This window comes from Simochromis diagramma, unplaced genomic scaffold, assembly GCF_900408965.1.
Source record: "Simochromis diagramma unplaced genomic scaffold, fSimDia1.1 OVJJ01000205.1, whole genome shotgun sequence".
Lineage (NCBI taxonomy): Eukaryota > Metazoa > Chordata > Actinopteri > Cichliformes > Cichlidae > Simochromis > Simochromis diagramma.
The window spans coordinates 12972-33586 of NW_024386782.1; the positions used below are offsets into that span (position 1 = coordinate 12972).

The 20615-nt window shown below is 41.1% G+C and overlaps 2 protein-coding genes across 16 annotated transcripts in view; both read right to left on the bottom strand.

Moving 5' to 3' along the window:
• Positions 1-8935: 8935 nt before the first annotated feature.
• LOC120723022 (acyl-coenzyme A thioesterase 1-like) lies at positions 8936-17957 on the bottom strand. 2 transcript variants are annotated; one of them, XM_040014281.1, is made up of 4 exons: positions 17765-17957; positions 11148-11624; positions 10129-10313; positions 8936-9763 (listed from the first exon to the last, which is right to left on the bottom strand). In XM_040014281.1, exons 2-4 carry the CDS (start codon positions 11602-11604, stop codon positions 9155-9157), a joined length of 1251 nt encoding a protein of 416 aa, XP_039870215.1. In that variant the 5' UTR covers positions 11605-11624; positions 17765-17957; the 3' UTR covers positions 8936-9154. The 2 variants fall into 2 exon arrangements, with proteins under 2 accessions (XP_039870215.1, XP_039870207.1); XM_040014273.1 differs by having other exon boundaries at positions 11148-11609; positions 17765-17956.
• Positions 17958-19134: 1177 nt separating this feature from the next.
• LOC120722957 (supervillin-like) overlaps positions 19135-20615 on the bottom strand; it is a 45512-nt gene continuing 44031 nt past the window's right edge. For 13 of the 14 annotated variants that reach the window (XM_040014167.1, XM_040014233.1, XM_040014242.1 and 10 more), the window contains one exon: positions 19135-19956. In XM_040014167.1, coding sequence (XP_039870101.1) covers positions 19870-19956 — 87 coding nt within the window. In that variant the 3' untranslated portion in view covers positions 19135-19869. The remainder of the gene's footprint in view (positions 19957-20615) is intronic. The other variant, XM_040014210.1, reaches the window with a different exon arrangement.

Consider the following 20615-nt stretch of genomic DNA (forward strand, 5'->3'; position numbering starts at 1 on the left):
AATAGTTGTGCGTCTGCATTGAAACTGGCCGAAAACGCCTACGTTCCAGTCCTGCGCATGCGCAAAAGTGAGTGAGAATTACAGAATTTGAAGAAAAGCTATCCGGAGCATGTACAAACTGATATTAATCTTTTTTAGGGCTGTCAAAGTTGAGAGCAATCAAAACAACTGCTGTATAATGCACTCGGCTTATCTTTGTTTAATTGCTCACATGACTGCATCACATGACTAAAATGCGTCATCGTTTTAGAAAGTCTGCGTTTTCGAGTGTCCACACTGCGACGGGACAACTCCGTTTTGAAATGTATGCGTTTTCGAGAGCGTTTTCAAGATGCTGTGTTTTTCCTTGAGGAAAACGCCGTCTCAGTGTGGACAGGGAGGTCAAAGCGGAGAGAAAACGATGTGTTTTCAAACGAAAAACGCATTAGTGTGGACGTAGCCTCAGCAAATCAGCTTAATTATGGCACTGATGTGAGACTTTATGAAACTAACACTCTTTGGATTTGTTCCTTCTCAGGGTGGTGGCTGTTATAGTCTTGTCAGCATCATCAGTCATTATGGAGGCACAGAGTCAGGTAAAACAACAGACTTGTGACAAACAGAAAATGAAAACTTGCTACTTTTCAGTGAAGGACTCACACACAAAAGCTTTTGATGTTCTAAGAAGCACCAAGTCAAAATCACTGTTTGCTTGAATCAGTTGACTTCCAGAAGTTGGATTCATTTGTCTTAATGTGATTTCAGGACACTACATCTGTAGCTCTGTCCATCCTGAGGAGAGTCAGCACTCTACATCAGATCGCTGGCTCACCTATAATGACGCACAGGTGCTCCACACAACTGGATCTGCAGTTTGTGAGCAACAGCAGCAGTCGGCCTACATCCTGTTTTACAAGAGAAACGTAAGAAGACACAGCATCTCATCCTGAAGTGAGAGAATTTTTAAATGTCCTGTTACCTTGTTAACCAGTTTTGTCTTCATTCTCAGTTCTGAAACAGGAAGTGGAAGGAAGGAAGGAAGTTAAGGTCATCGTCATGCTGAGAAGGAAAAGCAGTCGTCCCAGCCCACCATCGCACACTGGAGGACAAGTATAGGTAAGTATTGCCCTCAGGAGGAAGGGTCCTGCCAGAGAGCCTGGTCCTCCCAAGATTTCTTCCTCCAGGAGGGAGTTTTTTTCTTGCCACCGTCGCCCCACATTCACTGGTCTCATCAGCAGGGACATTTTTAACCTCCTAAGACCTGAACTTCATGGCATGCATTTTTAATTTCTCTGTGCCATTTGGGTTGATTGGGACCTGATGAATGTAAAAACATAGACATCAGATTCGGACTATCTTTTTTTTGTTTCTCAAAAGAATGAGATCCACATATGAGGACATTCATTTTAAAATTTCGATTGAACAGTGGCAGTGTAATGTCCTCCCTCATAAGTGGATATCAGGTTTTTGAAGAGCAAAATTTTGTATTTTGGTCTAGACAACCCAAAATGTTATGTCTACATATGTGGACACCAGGTCCTAGGAGGTTAAAACAAAATCTACTAGAGATCGTCCTTTTCTTGACCAGTGTTTGGCTTGCTCTCTGGGAACAACAAATTAGTGCTGTCAGTGTTAACGTCATTTTACCTAATGACGTTTACGCTGACAGCACTAATTTGTTGTTATTATTAATATTATTATTAATTTATTTGTAAATAATTAAATTTAAAAAAACAAAGAAATGATTTCATTCTTTATTTTATTTTGTTTTATTAAAATCAAAATAACAACAAAACAAAAATAACTATAAAAAAAATATTAAAAGTATTCAGCAGTGTTTTGTGAAATTTGTAATGAGCCTTAGTTAAGTTGATGTCACAGAAGTTTCTGAATCATTTAGATTGTTCAACAAACTGATTCACTCAGGTAAAGATGGTAAGCTGGAGCAATGGTACCCTTGGAGTTCAGTTTAAGTTTTCAGACAAATATTCCCTCGATCAGTTGCAGCTTCTGCTTTTAAATAAATGATTTAGCTGCAAATGTTTAGCTGCAGGTAGCAAAGTCCAAAAGTGACAACATTTCCACTGCAGTCTCTCCAGAAATGGCTTATAAAAATTTGACCAAATTAGACATTTATCCTTGGATCAACCCTGTAGGGTGAAAATCTTTCATTGTACCTTTTATAACATTTTAACAAGTTGCTGTCTCCTGCTGCAAGTTTCCTGTTTTGGCTGAACTTCATCAGCTCAAAAAAAGTCACCGTGCTGTGGTGTACTAAATGACTTCATGTACAGGACACACTGAAGGCAGGTTTGCAATGTTTAATTAACAAAGTCAAGACCAGTTAACAACAGCTGAACTAAAGACTTTCTTTTTCCTCATCGATAAAATGAGGTCCATGCCAAAGCGCTCAAATGGGACCTCCATTAATGGTGAGGGGCATAAAGGTGCTTTTTGAATGACCAGCTGGTTCACCAGCTGACACCACTGGACGCACACCATCGGCGCATATCCAAACATGCAAAAAATGCAAGATGGTGGTGCGCACAGATACAGCGGCTCTATGCTCTCCACTTACCCAATTTCACTGTGCAAGAAACTGCACAATGACAATAAAAAGCTCTAAGTCTAAAACAGTTTGGGGTGGGTGTGTTCTTCCATCGTGCAAGTGTCACGACACACTGAACATGGTCTGAACATGGATTTTCCCTCGATATTTCTTTTCCACCAGTACTATGGGGTATTTGTGAATATCCATGACTGACCCGGCCAGGTGGCCAGCTGGTCTTTGGACAGGGTCACGGCAGTTTCAAGGTTCAACAAAATCCCTTTCACTGACAGACTGAAGGAAAGCTCCTCAAAAATGGAGGGTCTCAAGCTCCTCAGTGGCAGGAAAAGGTTTCCCGGACCCAGTGTTGTATATTTGTTTCCCAAAAGATTGAAATAGTGGAGAGAAATCAGGTTCTGAAACCATCCAGAAGACAAAGTCTCCAACTGGTTTGTGGAAGTCCAGTTTCTCCAAATTAATCAGCGGGTGAAATGTCTCTTCATGGATGGTTTTGATTCTGTTGTTATTCACGAACAAAGCCCTCAAAGCAGCATATGAAAGAAAGTCGTCTTTCATTGTTGTCTCCAGCGTGTTAAAAGAGAGATCGAGCTCAGTGATGAGTTTGAAGCGGCTGCAGGGACTTCTCGAAGGTTTTGGCTAGAACAGTCGAAGGATGTTGTTCACAGTGGTGACACTGTTGACTGGTGATTGACAAGCACTGAGATACTAACATGACAAACACAAGAAACATCATGACTTATTCTCCTGAGTGCCTGCAAAACACAACACAAAATCAAACTCAAAGCTTTTCTCTCAGGTGCTGGTGTGGCACAATCTAATGATAAAAAAGGTCATGCTAACAGCTTTTGGAGCACAGCTGCACAAAATAACAGCTTTTGGAGCACAAAATGCATTACAGGTAAACCCAGTACCCAACCATGTTAACAAGGATAAAGAAAAAATCTGAAACAAAAGCAGGTAGTGTGGTGATTTATGTTGTGAGGATGCTTTCACTCCCATCAAAGTCACCCAGTGTTGAGAACCCAAATGAGCCCAAAAACCTCAAGTGGCTGCAACCAACAGCGAACGTCAAGAAGTGGATACTTGCATGTTGAGCCAGAAACATGCAGAAAACCCAAAAGAGGCAAGACAGCACATCTTGGTCCCACTCAGGCAGTACGAACACCTGGAAAGAGGAGCCCACAGTTCAGACCCAAGGTCACTGGTAAGGACACCAGCCAGTTATAAGTCTAGTTTTAATTTTCATTTTAGTTAGTGTTATGGCCTTTCTAAGGGTGGCCAGACCATAATATAAGGGTGATCCACCCCTGTCTGACCCCAAGCAGCACATCACACAACCAGTACAATTTTGATGGTGATTTTTTTTCACAGTGATTGAATTCTAACAAAGGAAAGGAGCGAACTATAGCTTCGGGGTGGACCCCAAAACAACAAACAAAAAGGACCGTATCTAAAGGATGTACAAAACTTATTTATGAAAAGAATAAAACCAAATGACAATGTCTTATCTCCCTAACTAAGAAAAACATGAGAAAAGGGTAATCAAATAAAAAGGCAGTCCACCCCTACAAGCTCCTGTATAAAGAAACAGGTAACACAAAGCCTGCAGGTTGAGGTCCATGGCGGTGTCATCTTATATGTTGTCTCCAGGTCATTAGCCAATCTGTATGGGCCGTCCCATGGATGCACCAATCACGGAAAGGCACCTGCACACTCAGATTTACATATGAGACAACATTACGACAACAGTCGTAACATTAACTAAAAATGTTTTTCACCATCTCGTTTTAACTTCTGGTTTAGCTTCAGCTAACTAAAACTAAATGGACCTTGGAAATAATCACATCTTAATAGAGTGAACCATAGACTGTATAAAAGATAGGACCATTGCAACTTTACTGCAGCACTTCACCCTTTCACATAGTCCCAGCTCTTCTCTGTCATGTTTTATGGTGCTGCAAATGTCTTCAGTTGGTGAAAGGTCTGGGCTGCTGGTGTCTGTTGTGCTTGCTATGCATCCCTGACTCGTTTCTTCTTTCTGCATCAAGTAAGGAATGTAGTGAAGTTCCCAAGAGGTTAAAACAACACACTGAAAAAAATGCCATCAGACCTGAGTTGGGACACTTGGATTATGGAGCTTCTGGACCAAGAGAAGTGGATGGGAGCATGTGTTTTAACAAGTAAGAGTACACTGTAAAATGTAATATTGTGTTTAATTAAAAATATTAAATAGGCTGAACTCAATTTTTAACAATTTGTTATTAGAACTCGATTTAAATAAGTTACCAGTACTTTTTATGCAAAAATGCTGATAAACTCAATTTATTTGAGTTGTCTTAACTTAGAAAAGCTAAGTAAGCTGGAAGCTTTGCTTCTCAGTGCGGAAGGATGAAAGATGTGTTTTGAAAATGCCACGTCACTAGCGTCCTCCTCCCTCTCGGATCAGTCCGCATGTTCATGGTGCATTTGTTATGGAATATGTTGAGCAAACCTGGAGAAGCGTCAGCTCAAGAGATTATTGTCATTGCTGTGGATCTTTACCTGATACACTGACTTGGTGAGTAAATGTTTACTCTTATTCAAACTGATTTTGTGGCTTCTCTTAGTTTAGCACCAGGTTTATAATCTTGCTAGCTAGTTAGTGTTAGCCTAGCGTTGCGGCTGCCGCTGGCGTCATGTTACTTAAAAAATTACACCAACAGCCGGTAAAATCCTTACAATAAAAGCTGTCTGTGAAATTTTCTTGTTGGATTGTTTGAAATAAAAAGTGAGATAAGAGCCCAGACAAAAATTCTTCGGGGGTGTTATGGGTGTGGTGTGGGGGGTATTTTCAATCCATATCCATAACTAACTACTAACTAACTATATATATCATGTTTAACCTGAGTAGCAAAAGAGTGCAGGGGGGTTGAAAAAAAAAGAACGCCAGGAGTTAGCTGTGCTCCTCGAGCCTTGACCGCCCGGTCAGCTATCGCGCTGGTGGATAAACGAGCTCTCCGAAAATGGTGAAGCACTTTTGCAAGAATATGTGATAGTTTTGATAAATTAAGTAGGTATTTGAGCATTACACAGCTACATTCTCGCCTGAAAATATCTTAAAAGGTTATTTTGTGACCCAGAAAGTCTGGGGAAAAGGAGGATCGCATTTGTCGGCTGCGGTTGTTGGAGCCTGTGCATACTTGTAAGCGCGGCAATGGCGGAGGAGCGCGGCTAAAAAACGTATTACTTTTTCTAGGTCACAAAATAAACTTTTAAGATATTTTCAGGCGAGAATGTAGCTGTGTAAAGTTCAAGTGTCTGGTCGATTTATCAAGACATCACATATTTGCAAAAATGCTCTGACGTTTTTGGAGACGTCCATTTTTTGTCATGCTTTGTGGCAGCTTTTGAACATCTGTGGCATCTATTAATGTCAAATCTAGCCTTTATTTAACAACATAAGCAAACTCTATGTTACAATAATTGCACAGCCATTAAGGATCAAATCAGTTTCTGAAAAATGTTCTGTTTTTTCTCCCTCTGCTTGCTTCTTACTGTCTTTGAGGCTCGGGACCAGCACTCCTGTTGTTGGACAGAAAGACATCAGTAAGTATTTTGGTTTTCCAATATATTAGCAACTGTCAGTGACATTTATATTAATCATACTTTAGATCAGCCTGTTTTACTTATTGTTTTATTTGTCCTGTGGTTTGGGGAAGTTGTTTCTGTACTGATCTGTTCCTGTCTTCTGTTATTAGACTTGAGATATGGCTGCACGATGCTGCTGCTGGTGACTCCAGTTAATTCTACAACACATGCTGTGTAAGTAAACAAACAACAGTTTGGTCTGCATTTCTTGAAAGATCACATCCCCCAAACTTAGTTTAGAGGGTCTACACTGTATATAGTGAAGTCTGCAAGTTTTCTAACAGCAACATTTGTTTTGTGCCCAAATCATTTTGCACATCATTAGAATGAAAGTTATTGGCCATGTTTGCATAGCCCTTTTTAAAATGATGCTTTCATGACATTATTGTGTGTTGGGTGGTGGTCACGGCTATCCAGACTGACAATTGGGACATTGAATGTCACCTCTCCGGTGGGGAGGGAGCCTGAGATTGTCTAAATTGGAGTCTGTTGTGGTATCTAGGCTGTAACAAACCTAACACCCCGCCTAGGGGGTCCAAACTGAGGTAAGTGGATTTAGACTCAGTATCACGGGTGGGGTGCTACACCTGGTGTGTGTATTTATACTGCGTGTCTGCCTGTGCTCCTCGTCGCGTCGTCTGTGTTCATTCCCTATGTTTCTCTATGTCTCCCTGTTCTGCCGTCCTCATCTGCCATCTCTGAGTTTCTCCCGCTGACCTTATGTTCCAGGCTTGTTTGTTAGTTTCGCCCAGTTTAGGTTTATGTTCAGTCCTGCCCTCACTTCTGTAATTTTCACTGTAAATAAACCTCCACTCGCATCTCCATCACCGTCTGCATCTTGGGTCCTCATTTATTCATCACACGACTGCTGCCCCAGTCGTGACATAAAGTTCACTATCAGTAACATCATAGCACCCACCCAGCTGTATAGAAACTCTGTCATGCTAGCTAGTATGCAGTATGAGTTATTGTAGCTGACTGTAAAATATAAAAAGTCAGCACAACGAAAATAAACTACACCTAAACTTGGTTTATATCTGACCCAGCAGGACTGCAGGTCATAACTTCTTACCTGAAGTTCAGTTCACCTGACACTCCGACAGCGGCCGCCTCGGGTCTCTCCTCCTCCTGCCTCCCTTATACTCCCTCATCCACCCACTGGCCTCTGTGGAAGCCACCAAACAACTGACTTATTTTTACACATCGGCCAGCATCTGGCCAATCCACCACCTTTCATTGTTTATGCCGTTCCAAGAAAAAAAAAAAAAAATCATCAGCCCGGGCAAATACCCGGTATACCTGATGGCCAGTCCAGCTATGGTCATGCCAACAGTTAACCTTTCCCGTGCCACAGCTGGCACGCAAACCCCTGGTTAACCTTTCCCGTGCCACAGCTGGTTGCCGACCCCTGGACTAGACTATTTAACAATATGTTACAGATTTATGTTACAAAGAAGAAACGCCACAGAGGAGGTTCGTGGATGTAGTGAAGGAGGACATGCAGAGGGTTGGTGTGACAGACGATGCAAACAATTGCCCAGTCCCACAAAGCTATGGTAAAAGCTAGCGTGAGATTGGGCTGGGTTCATTGTACTGCTGTATATGACTACCAATCCCTTCTAATTAGATTAATAAAGAGCACCACAACTGTATCTTACACAAAATTCATCCTTCACCAGGTATTTATTTGGGAAAGGAAAAAATGAACTGAAAACAGTTACTTTCTTATGAAATGAACAAAAATAAAACCCAATGTAACAATTACTGCATGGTATATAAATTAAGATTTTCAAAATAAAACACCAGGCCTCCTAAGTCCTAACTCTGGTTTCAGTCATAAAACCTTATACCTTTAAAGTGGAATGGCTTTCACCTTTGAAATGCCCCAGGGTACAACTAAAACAGTTATTGTCAACTTAAACCACATTTGTACTAGTGGGCCCCCACATACACACACATTTACTTGTCCATATTAAACCTGAAGCATAGGCCCTTTCTCTTGTTTGTACTTGCGTTCTCGTGTACTCGTGATACGTCATCAGTCGGAGACCAAGTACTGTTCCAATTCAAAGTATGCATCAAGCCGAGAACGCGAAAAAGTCCCTGGATGTGTTCTCGCTCCGCCTGTTTTATCGATAAATGAACGTTTTCTTTAAATTATTTGAATATATATGAGTGTCTGTGTATAAATACACAAACAATACACATGCTTTCAATTGTGTAATTTAAGTGATCTAGGTAGCTCTGTTTTGGAAGTTCAGTTAACGCTAGAAATGTGTTTTGGAGTTTCTACGTCCTTTAGAATTTGTATGTGCTTTTTGGAGTTTGTACGGGCTTTATCTCTAGGGGCCACTGTATATATTTATATATAAACATACATAAATAAAACCACTTTTTTTTTTTTTTTACATTAGTAATTCCTTTTGTGCATAATTTTATATTGTTGTTAATAATAAATTAATTAAAGCAACAAAACAACCTGAAAAGCCGTCTGGGAGCCGAAAGAGCCGTCTCTTTTTAGTGAGCTGAGCTGAAAGAGCCGGTTCTCTAAAAAGAGCTGGAATTCCCATCACTAATTCTTAGGACTTAGCTTCTGTGTCAGGTCCCACAGGTTCACCTGAACCTTTACCACTTGTCCCGCCCCAAAGCAGAAAAGAGTGATTTGGACTGGCTTGTTAGTCTAGCAACCAAAGACAATACAGAGTTGAGATGACTGACATTAGATTGGTAAACAAATGAGGTGAACCTATAAAACAGTCATAAATTCAATTATGTTTAATTCTTGAGTTTAATAAACAGATAATGTCTGTTAGCAGTTAATCTGTCATTACAGTTACATGCTGAAGCAGGAATACATTTGTTTAACACTCACAAATGTAGGACTTAGTCATTTCTACTTTAATTTCTCCATTTTCTACCTATTAAAGGATGACAAAATTGCATTTGGAGTCTGCTGTAGTTTTTTCTTTCAAATCCTGTTTATAAATTTGCTTTAGCCTGTGCAGCATCACAACTCAGGTGAGTTCTAAAGAACTCCTGGATCTTCTTCCACAGGTGGATCTCTGCTGCTGCGTGGGCCCTGGGCTCCCCTCCCCACACCACTGAGAAGCTAAGCATCCCATGTAAAGCAGAGGAACAGAAGGGTCCATAGGGTGGCTCCAGCAAATGTCCAGCTCCAGGATAAAAAACAGTCTCAAAGTTCTCCTTCCCATGACGCTTCAGTCTCTCCACCATCTCGTCCATGTAGGCCTTGCTGTCCCAGTTGAGGTCATCCTCTGCAGCCACAAAGAGGAACTGGCTCTTGGCTCGTTCAATGGGGACGAGGCTTCCTTTGTTCTTCTCTTCCAGGGGATCTTCAGTAGCATACTTGATAAGGTTTGCTCCAGACTTGGTGGTAATCACCTTGCTGTAGTCAAACATTAAGGGTGAGAGGATCTGCTGTTTCTTGTAGTAGAGGGGAGTGCCCACACTGGCACTGGTGCCATTGATCCAAACTAAGGCCTCCACACCGGGCACGAATGCAGCAAGAGAGAGCGCGATATCTGTTCCCTTTGATCTTGATATTATGCCGACTCCTTTACTGCCCGCCTGTGAAATAACACACAGATTAAAGGTGATAAACACACACAGAGCTCAGAAACTGGCAATTCCAAAGTATTAAAAGTTGTGACCTGCTGGGCATTTAAACTGCAACAGTTTAAAGAAAAAATGGGTGTTCTGGCACATAACTCGTAACTACACATAACTAGGACTCCCTAAAGCAGTATCTCACTTTTTGCCAAGCAATTCTTCAAACCTGACTGATTTTTAACCAGTTCACTGCATTTCACAGACTACGCATGCAATCATTTCCCCCCCCCAAAAAAATTTGCTTCACATTCGGTCTGAACACACAGTTACATGGGTTCTTGTAAAGTTACGCTGCTGGCTTAAGTGTCACCCACTAGACCCACCTTGGGGTGGTGGCGTAAGAAATCCACGGCTTCTTTAAAGGGGTCCAGATGTATCTCTTTCATATTTTGTCTGTCACTGAACACAGCAATCGTGAGGACCAGAAACCCTTTGTTGGCCAGCAAACAGGCTCTTTTCTCAGACATGAAGGTGCCCAGATCCAGCACAGCAGGGAACGGACCTTCTCCTAGAACACAGACAACAAAAGTTTCATGTAAGTAGGTTATAATCATGCATAATGTGCAACTTTAACCTAAAGCCCTACAATAAAAGTTCCATATTCAACACTTCATCTATGTTTTCCAGTTTAAATATGAATTAAAATGTTTTTCACTCATGTATCATGATTTTGGTGTAAGTTTCATCATATAGTTTCATTACAGCCCAATTAGTGCTGTATTTTATGATCTCAGAGGTGTTCAAGACATTTTTTCTTTATATTTAAGGATACTTTTAAATAACTTCACAAAGTAGTACAATAAGTACTTCTACAAAGGACACAGCTGTGCAAATATGATTACAGCTAATATGACAAGCCACCTAATCTGACAAGCCACCCCCTCCTCTGTCCTCCAGATGCATTTTAGGAACTGAGACATCTTTCAAGACATCTGTTATTAATCTCTGTCTCTCTTCCACAACATGTCTTCTATCCTGTCTTCCTTCTCTCACCCCAGATGGCCCCGCCCCTCCCCGAGCCTGGTTCTGCTGGAGGTTCCTTCCTGTTAAAAGGCAGTTTTTCCTTCCCACTGTCGCCAAAGTTCTTGTTCATAGGGGGTCATTTGATTGTTGGGTTATTCTCTGTATGTATTATTGTAGGGTCTGCCTTACAATATAAATACTTTGAGGCGACTGTTGTTGTGATTTGGCGCTATATAAATAAAACTGAATTGAAAGTGAATCAAGAAAAGTGATGTACCCTTTGCAGAAAATATACCTTCGCCACCTGTTTAAAAAAAAAAGGGGGGGGGCCCGCTGTAATGATAGTGAATACTTCTAAGTGGAAAACCACATACAGTACCTGGGGGTGTAAACAAGACTCCTCGTATGTTCCCCTCTTTGATTGGGTCCCGACTGACCCCGTCTCCCATCAAAAACCTCTCGTTTGTCTCTTCTGCCAGTATCCTGCCATCCGCCTCCTGCTCATGCACAGAAAACTTCACCACGTGAGGGTTCAGAGCTTTGTTCTTGAAGAAGTACTTGTGCAAAGTGTCTGCCTTCAGTGACTGCAGCAGACCCATGGGCTGCACTCCAACGTAGCTCCCGTTGAGTGAGGGGTCTCGGTTCAGGTCGACCTCTCCGCCATCATCTGCCCTGTAAGTGGCTGAAGAGCCGAACACCACTTCTCTCTCGTCGGTCGATGTGGCTCTGATTGTGACCACCTGCCTTGACCGCAGCCCGGCCACTTTCAGCTGAACGGGCTCATCAAACAGACACCTGGTGCTCGGCAGCAGCCTCAGCCTGACTTGGGAGGACATCTTTTCTGAAAGATCAAAGACTGAACTCCATGAATGTTCAATATTTGGACAAATGGGTCATTGCAAGGAAAATAAAAAAGAAACATCCTTGGAATGCTTCCCACTCGACACCATCAGAATCAGATCTTTTTTTTTTTAACTTCAGTATATTTGAGGACGCAGTGCTACATGCTATGTAGATTACTGGAGTTACAGACCAGAATACAGTGTTAGGTCAAAATGTGGCACTTTTTAATGTCCCAGCATTTTTTAAACCTCACAACTTTTTAACCACATGAAATTTTAAAGGCTGAAAATTACATTTCAGCTTTGTTACAAACAGCAACCTATTTAATTTTAATTCAGCTGTCTACTGGGATATATCAAAAATTTCAGTAGTAAAACTTCATAAATGTAATGCCAATGATGCAGAGAAAAAGAAACAAGCAATAATACACTGGGTATTTTTCCTGCTCTGATCAGTCACTGGAGAAAACTCTCACAGGTGCATTTTGATGACCTTTCACATAGTTACAGGATGTGAAAGGTCATTTTTTCCCTACATTCTAGCGTCCAAAGTAATTTTCTAAAGCAGGGATTCCCAAAGTGTGGGCTGGGGCCCTCTGGTGGGCTGTAAAGGTACTGCGGGTGGACCACAGTATTAACAGAAATTCGGTTTGGAATTACTCGGAAGTATGTGTAGTTACATGTTGTTACGTCCCCCCCGAAGGGGTCTAGGCATGCGAGTGAGGGGACCAGTAACAAATGAGTCCAGAACAGAATGAAAGGAAAACAGACAGGTGTTCTTAGTAAATAACATAGTCTTTATTATAGATAATCATAACATAAGGAGCCGGCAACGCCGTATTACCAATAACATGCCAAAAAAGGTTGCAACAACAAAGAACACAACAACCAAACAAAAACTCCACACCACGAGGAGGCACTTCCAGGGGCCCACACGCTCACCCTGTCACTAACAGCAGCTGGCTTTACTGCTGCCAAGGCCCACAAGCCCACACTACTCACGTAAAGCAGCTATACTGCTTCCACAACTCCACACTTCAGGCAGGCTACCTACACACCAAGCAGAGACACCCCACCCCCTGCTCACAGCTCATCCCCAGCTTATATGACCGCAGAGAGGTGATTGCTGACTGGGCCCAGGTGGTAAATGAGTCCAATGAGCAGCAGCTGTGTCCTGGGGAGAGAGAGAGTAAGAGAGAGACAGAGGGGTGGAGCAAAAGAGGAGGAGGCGGAGAGAAACACCACGCCCACACAAGGGCAGTATCAGGAGGTCCAGCTAGGGCCGTAACACCCCCTCCCATAAATACAAACCAGTAGTTTGTCACAGAACGTCCTACCCAGCTTTTAAACATATCACCTACCATGCACCATAATAACGGTTAGGCATACCCTGCCGAATCTGCCAAGACCTTTTTGATGGGTTGAAAACACTGCACGGGGTTGGCTCAAGTCCCTCAACATAGTGTCCCAAATGACAGCCAAATGTTTTTTGAGCCATCACATATGGAGAACCCGTCAGGCAGCTAGAAGGCCTTACAGCAACACTTCTTCGACGCTTCTTTGCTAGGTCATGGCAAAAGGCATGCTGGTTAGCCAGAGGTGCAGGTTGAAATGGTTGTGTCACACACAATCTATCACACTGTAGGTCACCTGGACCCGAGAGACCGTCATCAGGTGGCAGATTACAATTAGTTGATCTCTGACAGTGACCAAATGACACAACTGAGCAATTATGCTCCAACTGTTGCCTAGGACTGGCAACTTTGTCGGTTTGTGAACCACAGTTCACTCTTTTGAAAGCAGATCGATTTTGCTTTGAGTTTGCTTTCAAACAGTGAGCAACCAAGTGGCCAGGTTTGTGGCAGAAGAAACAGAGCTTTGTTTTGGCTCTTGAAGCCACGCCTGTATCGGCTTTGTTAGCTGGCACACTCCTAACTCTCAAGACTGACTGTTTCTGTTTGTAGGCTCCACAATTTGCTATTAAATGGCCAGACTTGAAACAAAAAAAACACTTTCGTTTTACCTTGGAATGGGACACAAGTACTTCACCCTTTGGGTACTGTCCACTATTATCATACAAGTTAATTTACTTATATAAAAAGTGAATTCAAACTGGTAGTACGAGGTGGTTAGTTTGTGATATTATTCATTACTGTGACCTTAATTTTCTGCTCATGTATTTAAATTTGTATCCCTGTGGCAGGCGGGGTCACACACTGGCCTTAACATTATGCATATGATTGGGTAACAATAGCAAATTATAGCCTGAGTTGTTTGTGTTTGTTTGTTTTGTTTTCAAAGAAACATGTAAATTTCTTTTGTATTTTAATTAGAGGGAGGATTTCAGATTGGGTGGGCCCCGCTAGGTTTTCTGTTTTTTAAATGGGCTGCAGCACTCTCGACTTTGGGAGTGGCTGTTCTAAAGCATCGTTTTCTCACTGATGGCAGTTTGTTCTTGGATCCTGATGATGTCAAAGAGTGCGGATATCCTTAATATGTTGTGGTGGAAGATTCTGTCTGTTTTAATTTGATATGGCTGAATGGAAGGCTCCATAGCATCCAGTGGCGTGTCCAGCGGGGCACAGGCCACCCCCCCAACCAGACTGGCCACCCCAGGTGCCACCCCAAAGGCAAAACAATAAAATTCAATCAAATATCAAATGTACGATTATGTTTTCACGGTGAAGCTCAGACATCCGAGTGTAAGTGAATGCAGCATCGGCTTCTGCGCTATCACGTTAGCAAAGGTAGGAGAGCCAAGCACGAAAGACGGCACTGCAGGAAACAATTTTTCGGTGAAAGAAAATGAGGACAGAATAAATGTCGCGGTAAGTAATATTAAGTTTGTTGAGTTTAGTAAACTTCGGTGAAATTAGAATACCAAGGAAAAAATAACACTTAAAGAATTATTGCAGCCGTGGAATATATCAGACAGTATGCTACTGAGGGCAGCTAACATAAGAGTTATGAGTTATAAGATATAATCTAAGTCGTAACATTGCTGTATGGAGCTGCAGATTTGGTTGCAGGTTAACATAGCTGGACTGGCCATCGGGCATACCGGGCATATGCCCGGTGACTTATTTTTTATTTTTTTTGTAATGGCATGAACAATGAGAGGTGGTGGATTGGCCAGATGCAGGTCGATGTGTAAAAATAACTCAGTTGTTTGGTGGTGGCTATGGTGGGGCTTCCACAGAGGCCAGCAGGTGGATGAGGGAAGGGGAGGCAGGAGGAGAGACCCGAGGCAGCCGCCGGTCCGAGTGTCAGGTGAACTGAACTTCAGGTAAGAAGTTATGACCTGCAGTCTATCTGGGTCAGATATAAACCAAGTTTAGGTGGAGTTTATTTTCGTTGTGCTGACTTTTTACCGTCAGTTACAATAACTCGTACTGCGTTCTAGCCAGCTTGACGGAGTTTTTATACAGTACAGCTGGGTGTGTGCTATGATGTTACTGATAGTGAACTTTATTTTATTCATAAGGTTAGTTAGTAGAGTTGCCAACGGCTCCTTAAAAAAATGGAATGGTCCCTCATTCAGAGAAAATATTACGCGTTTCGTATTGAGCTGAGAAGAGACGCAGTTTGTCCCGGACTTTCGCTATAATGAAAAAAAGACACAAAGCTGGATTTATTCTGTCGTTACGCTGCACAGCTGCCTCTTCTTCTCTCATTCTCTCCCCCTGCCTCTCCTGTTGCTACTTCAATCATGAAACTGATCAATGATCAGCTGATCGGCTTTTCTCTCTTGTTTGTTTATCGCCCACTTTGCGCCAGAAAGAGGAAACCAGCAGATGTCGCGCTAAACAACAGCTGCACGTTTAAGCTTGATCAGCTGTTGTTAGAATTTATTTAATATTAATTTCTAATATCAGCTGATGTTTGCTGGAGCCACAGCTGTAAACCTGCTGGTCATGATATCGGTTTGGTTATGTGGTGAGAGGGAAACATGAAGATGAAACCAGGAGATGTCCTTACTGAATCATCAGAGCTGAACAGGTGATGGAGAAACAGGTTTACCTTTTAGTTCACATGAATGAGTTGAAGGGAAGTTATGAACTGTTTCTGAGAGACAAATAACACCAGGATCCTTTTCTAAGTAGCTGACAGCTGGTAACTGTGCAGGGGCGGGTCTAGCAAAGTTTTGCCAGGGGGCAGGTAGGGCATTAACAGGGAGAGGGGGGCACAAAGAAATACTTTTCTTTCTTATTCTCATTTAAAATATCTCGCTTTTATTAAATAATTATCTAAATCTTACAACCAAAGTTTTTATCTGACGTAAAATGTATAGAAATCATACATATACCAACGAGACTGTACATCACTGTCACAACAGGGTTTGTTTTCAGTCAAAGTCTTTATGGCTTTAATACCTGGTGGGCCGGTCTGTAGTCAAAATGCCCAATTTTCTGTCCCAGTCCAGTCCTGCTGGTTAATACTGGCAGTGTCACCATGCCAGCTGACTGTATTTCATCATCAGCCAGTGTTGTTCTTGATCAATATTACCAAAGTTTACCATAAGGCAGCATAGAAAGTATTTACTTGCTTTCAGGTTTTATTCAAATGTTAGTCTTTTCAGTTGTTTCCCCACTTTTTTCCTGTTTCAAAATCAAACACCAGTTTGTGAGAAGATTATCTTCTTTTTTTAACAGGCACATAAAGTTTTACATTGGAATTGGCTAATTTGTCAATTGTTTGTTACAAATGTTCGTATTTTAATATTCAAAAATGTTTTTGCCTAAAACATATGTGCACTACATGTCAGTAAAAATACTATGTAAATATTGATGTCCTTGACTGCTGAATAAACACTGACTGATTGTATCTCTTGTACTTTATCAACACAGTATCTAAAAACTTTGCACCGTAGTGGTTAAAATCTCATTCTAATAAGAGTTAAAAGTGCATTCGGTTGTTAGGTTTATAGGGTTATTGAATTATGGTTAACGGTTGGTAGAATTTTTTTTAAACATTATCTGCCAATTACATCTGCCACCCTTCTCCAAATCTGTGCCCCTACCTGGCCCCCCCCCAACAAAAATTTTCTAGACACGCCACTGATAGCATCACATCTTTATATAATCCTCTATTACAAGATATACTCGACTGTTGTTTTGTCTGATTGTATTCTGTAATCACGGCGGGTATATACCTTGTTTCTATAAATGATTCTGTGTTTGCTATTATTATTTTCTGTTAAAAGCCATGCAGACGGTTGTTGCGCTCTGCGTTGTTCTTTGACCTCTTTGCAAATGCAAATTAAAATCTCTTCTACATTCTGATGCTCAATTTAAACTCAGCAGGCCACTGGATGGCTAAATAGATGTTTGTATTAACAATCAGTTAAACAGGTGTTGAACCTACGCCCAGTGCTCCGACATGCCCTTGGATCATGTCCGTGCAACAACCAGTCTCCTCTCATATAATCACACAGGCGGACAGATCCAAGTTTTTTTAGGCTAAAGGTCGTTTAAATATTTTTGCGCTTCTACCCTAGGTTTTGTGGTAGTGCGTCTTTTTCGTTGGTGATTATTGTTAAACAGGAAAGAAACAACCTTCCATAAATGTATTTTTGATATTTTTAAAACACTATTATCGATCACTATTAGATTGTATCGTGCATTTTAATACTGAAACAAACAAGAAACAAACAGAGGGAAGCGCAATTTCCCATATAACGCCATCATAGTCGACTTTCTTCAGCAAGATGATAGTCAAAGTAAATTTACAGTCTAGTGAAATTATGCTTGTAGTAAAGGTCAAAATTCACCAAAGGAGAAAGACTACCAAAAAATTTAGGGTAGAAGCGCAACAAAATTTAAGCGCGGTGTAACGCAAACGCAGTAAAGCTAAAACAAACCTCTGCAGGAAAACAAGTCGAAACTTGCTCCCTTTAAAAAAAATCGCACTTTTAATTAGTTTAAGTCTGAAACTATACTGCAGAATCTTGGTAAATCTTCCAGAAAATAAACTATACTTTAAATAGTGCTAAACTTCTGCAGAGATCTCCACGCCAGCTCTGACGAAGATATTCGCTGTGCAAAAGAAGAAGCGTATTTTGTATACACTTTCAAAACATCTGAGCACAGATGCATAACTGGGAGTGGCCTGCATGTCTTCAGATTTTCTTCTCTGTCTTAAAAACAAAACTTACCGAGGCGGATGGATTCAATTACTGTTTTACTAAATCCGGTTAATCTTAAGTACGTTGTTCGCTCTCACAGACTCCAGACCCCTTTCCCGATCAATGCGCGTCATGACGAAGTCTGCGCAGACTCTGTTCTGTTCAGCTAGCTGCTGGAATATATTTTGGTAAATAAGCACCAATGTTACCGAGTGACTGCAGTAGTAAAACTGTTGAATCCAGCTAATGTAATGCTAAATGATGTCCGGCAGAGGGCGCTGAAACCGTCTAACAGGCTGACACGGGCTAAGGAGGTGCGTTAGGGTAAACAAACGTCCAGATGTGGGATAGTACAGATTTTTTACACCCATGTCCGGATATTGAGATAATACCCCACATTTTAATTGTCTTTAGTTTACACTATTCAGCACAACACACAAATCTCAAAGTAAACCTTAGAAAAAACATCTATAAGTTCTCCCCACTGCAATTAAAAGTTGATACACAGAATAGAAAAATAATTTTGAAATGATAGTTAATCCACAGAGACTTCGGACATTGGGCAACTAAAAATTTTTTTTCGATTTATTTTATCAGCAGAAGATTTTTCAGCTGTCCTGATAGGATCAGTTAGATTTTTCACAAAATAAACTTGCATTAAACTTACAGTTTCTGAAAAAAGGCCTTTCTATGCTTATCTCATTATTTGCAGTGCTTAATATCATCAAAAGATTCAGAGAGGCTGCCTCAAGCAGCACATGCAGTGATTTCCTGTCATGAAAATCACTGCATGTGCTCAGGAGCACTTGCAGGCCTTTCACCTTTCAGGTTGAAAAGACTTATTGCACCATCAAACAAAAAATACACAAAAACTACACTGTCCCAACAATATTCCTCTCCCAGAAGCACAGCAACGGGTCTGTTCCCAAACATTTAACAGTAGTTTCCAAAAGAAGTGGGGATGCTACACTGGCCCAAGTGTTCTGAGACATGTTGCTGCCAGGAAATTTAAACTGACATTTTTTCCCCCTCAAAGTTCAAACATTTGATCTTTTTTGTGCTGTGCTGTGAAAAAAATATAGAATCATTGCATTCAGTTCCTATTTATATTCTACTCTGCATCACAGCGTCTTTGGAATTGGGACAACATTTTATGATAATTTTTTTTTATTTTAATCTTCAAGTTAGATCAAAAGAAGAGGGCAGAGTCCAGTAGTTCATTACAACCACCAGAAAAAAAATTGTGAAAAAAAAGTGAAAAAGGAAAAACTGAGTTATGTAAAAATACTTGGAACAGTTGCTATAATTTCCCCCTTCACTCTTTCCTGATAGCATCTGTATTTTGGAGATATGATGCAATGAAATGAAAGTGTATGCAGCAAGGACACAAATGACTCCACTTCTGAGTTGAGCATTATTGTGATTTAATTCACTATGTCTTATATCACAAAGAAAGTCTTTAAAAATGCAGACTAGAATTTCTGTATATAAACTGTACACAAAAAGCAAGGCACTATACAATCAGATTCTTCAAGCTGCTGTTTCTCTCCTAATGAAACTCTCAGGTGCCCAATAGACCAGGGTCACTTCAGCAGTTTTGAGCAATATGAGTTACCTATGAGGCCTGGCAGCATCCAGACAGTGTGGACAGAAGAAGTGACGACTTTCCTTACAACATCTGACACGACAGGACTCGTTTTTACATAGATACAAAGTCACAGGCGCACCTACACACAGTTTTACACAAATTAACGTTGCACACAAACATTATATACAGTCGCACACATACACAACCACAGCATGGCACTCTGACAACAAGCGTCCAAGTCTTTTTCTTTGACGAGTCCATAAGCGGTGATTTTAGTGCTATGACACACATAAAAGCCATGTATGCAACAAAGCCAGGTGTCTTTTTTTTTTAACCTGCTTGTTATACCGCTTGAATTTCATTTTGTTAAGTAACGACAAAGTTGAGAAGTAAAACATCACTATAAGCGAGGCGAGTGCATCTCCAGTCTCATTCTCCTCGTATCAGATCAAAAGCAGGTTCATCTCTCTGCGGCTTCTTCTCGCATCTCCCTCTCGACTGTCCTCTCTTGTACCTCTTCACGTACCAACTCCTATTAAAAACACGATTAAAACAGTCCTTTGGCCTTCTTTAAGTTCACTTGCTTCCACCCTGGCAGACGTTCATATTCCTCTCTCTTCACCTCCAAAGCTTTCTGGGGTCAGAAAAAGAGACAAACGTTTCAGAAGAGAACACAGGCAGTGTGATAGGATCATCACTGAATGCCAAGCACAGCCTCAGAGAGGAGAGATGGCAATTTAACTCTAACTAATAATGGTTCAACGTGATCAATATTGTTGTTCGGTGACAAAATTCAGCCTTTGTTTTATACTAACACACTCTGAATGTGTTAAGTTTTATTAGCAGGTGCATTTGATGAAACACTGACTGTCAAAGCACCAAAAAATATAATTTGATAAAAGTCTAAGACAGGAAACATTTAAATGTCTCTCTTATCATGTTTAGTTTCAGTCTTCTTGTGTAGGTATGCCTTTTTCCTACTTCCTGTTTTACTCTGAAGGTTAGTTTATTGACATGATCATTGATTTTGCTTCCTAATTCTATCCTTTGTGCCTATCTGCCCAACCCTAATTAGATCAAGCTGTTTTAAGCATCCACAGCTTCATGTTTGCATAAAAGCTTCTTCAGATGTCCGATGTGCCCTACGTCGGTCTCTGTGGATGCAAATCCTTTCTCCTTCCTTGTTATTCAGCCTCACATCCCACTTCTTCTTTGCAAACCTCTTCCTTGGAATACTCTTCTCTGTTTCCTGTATCCTTGTTCTCTTTCCTGTGTCCAGATGATAGACCAAAC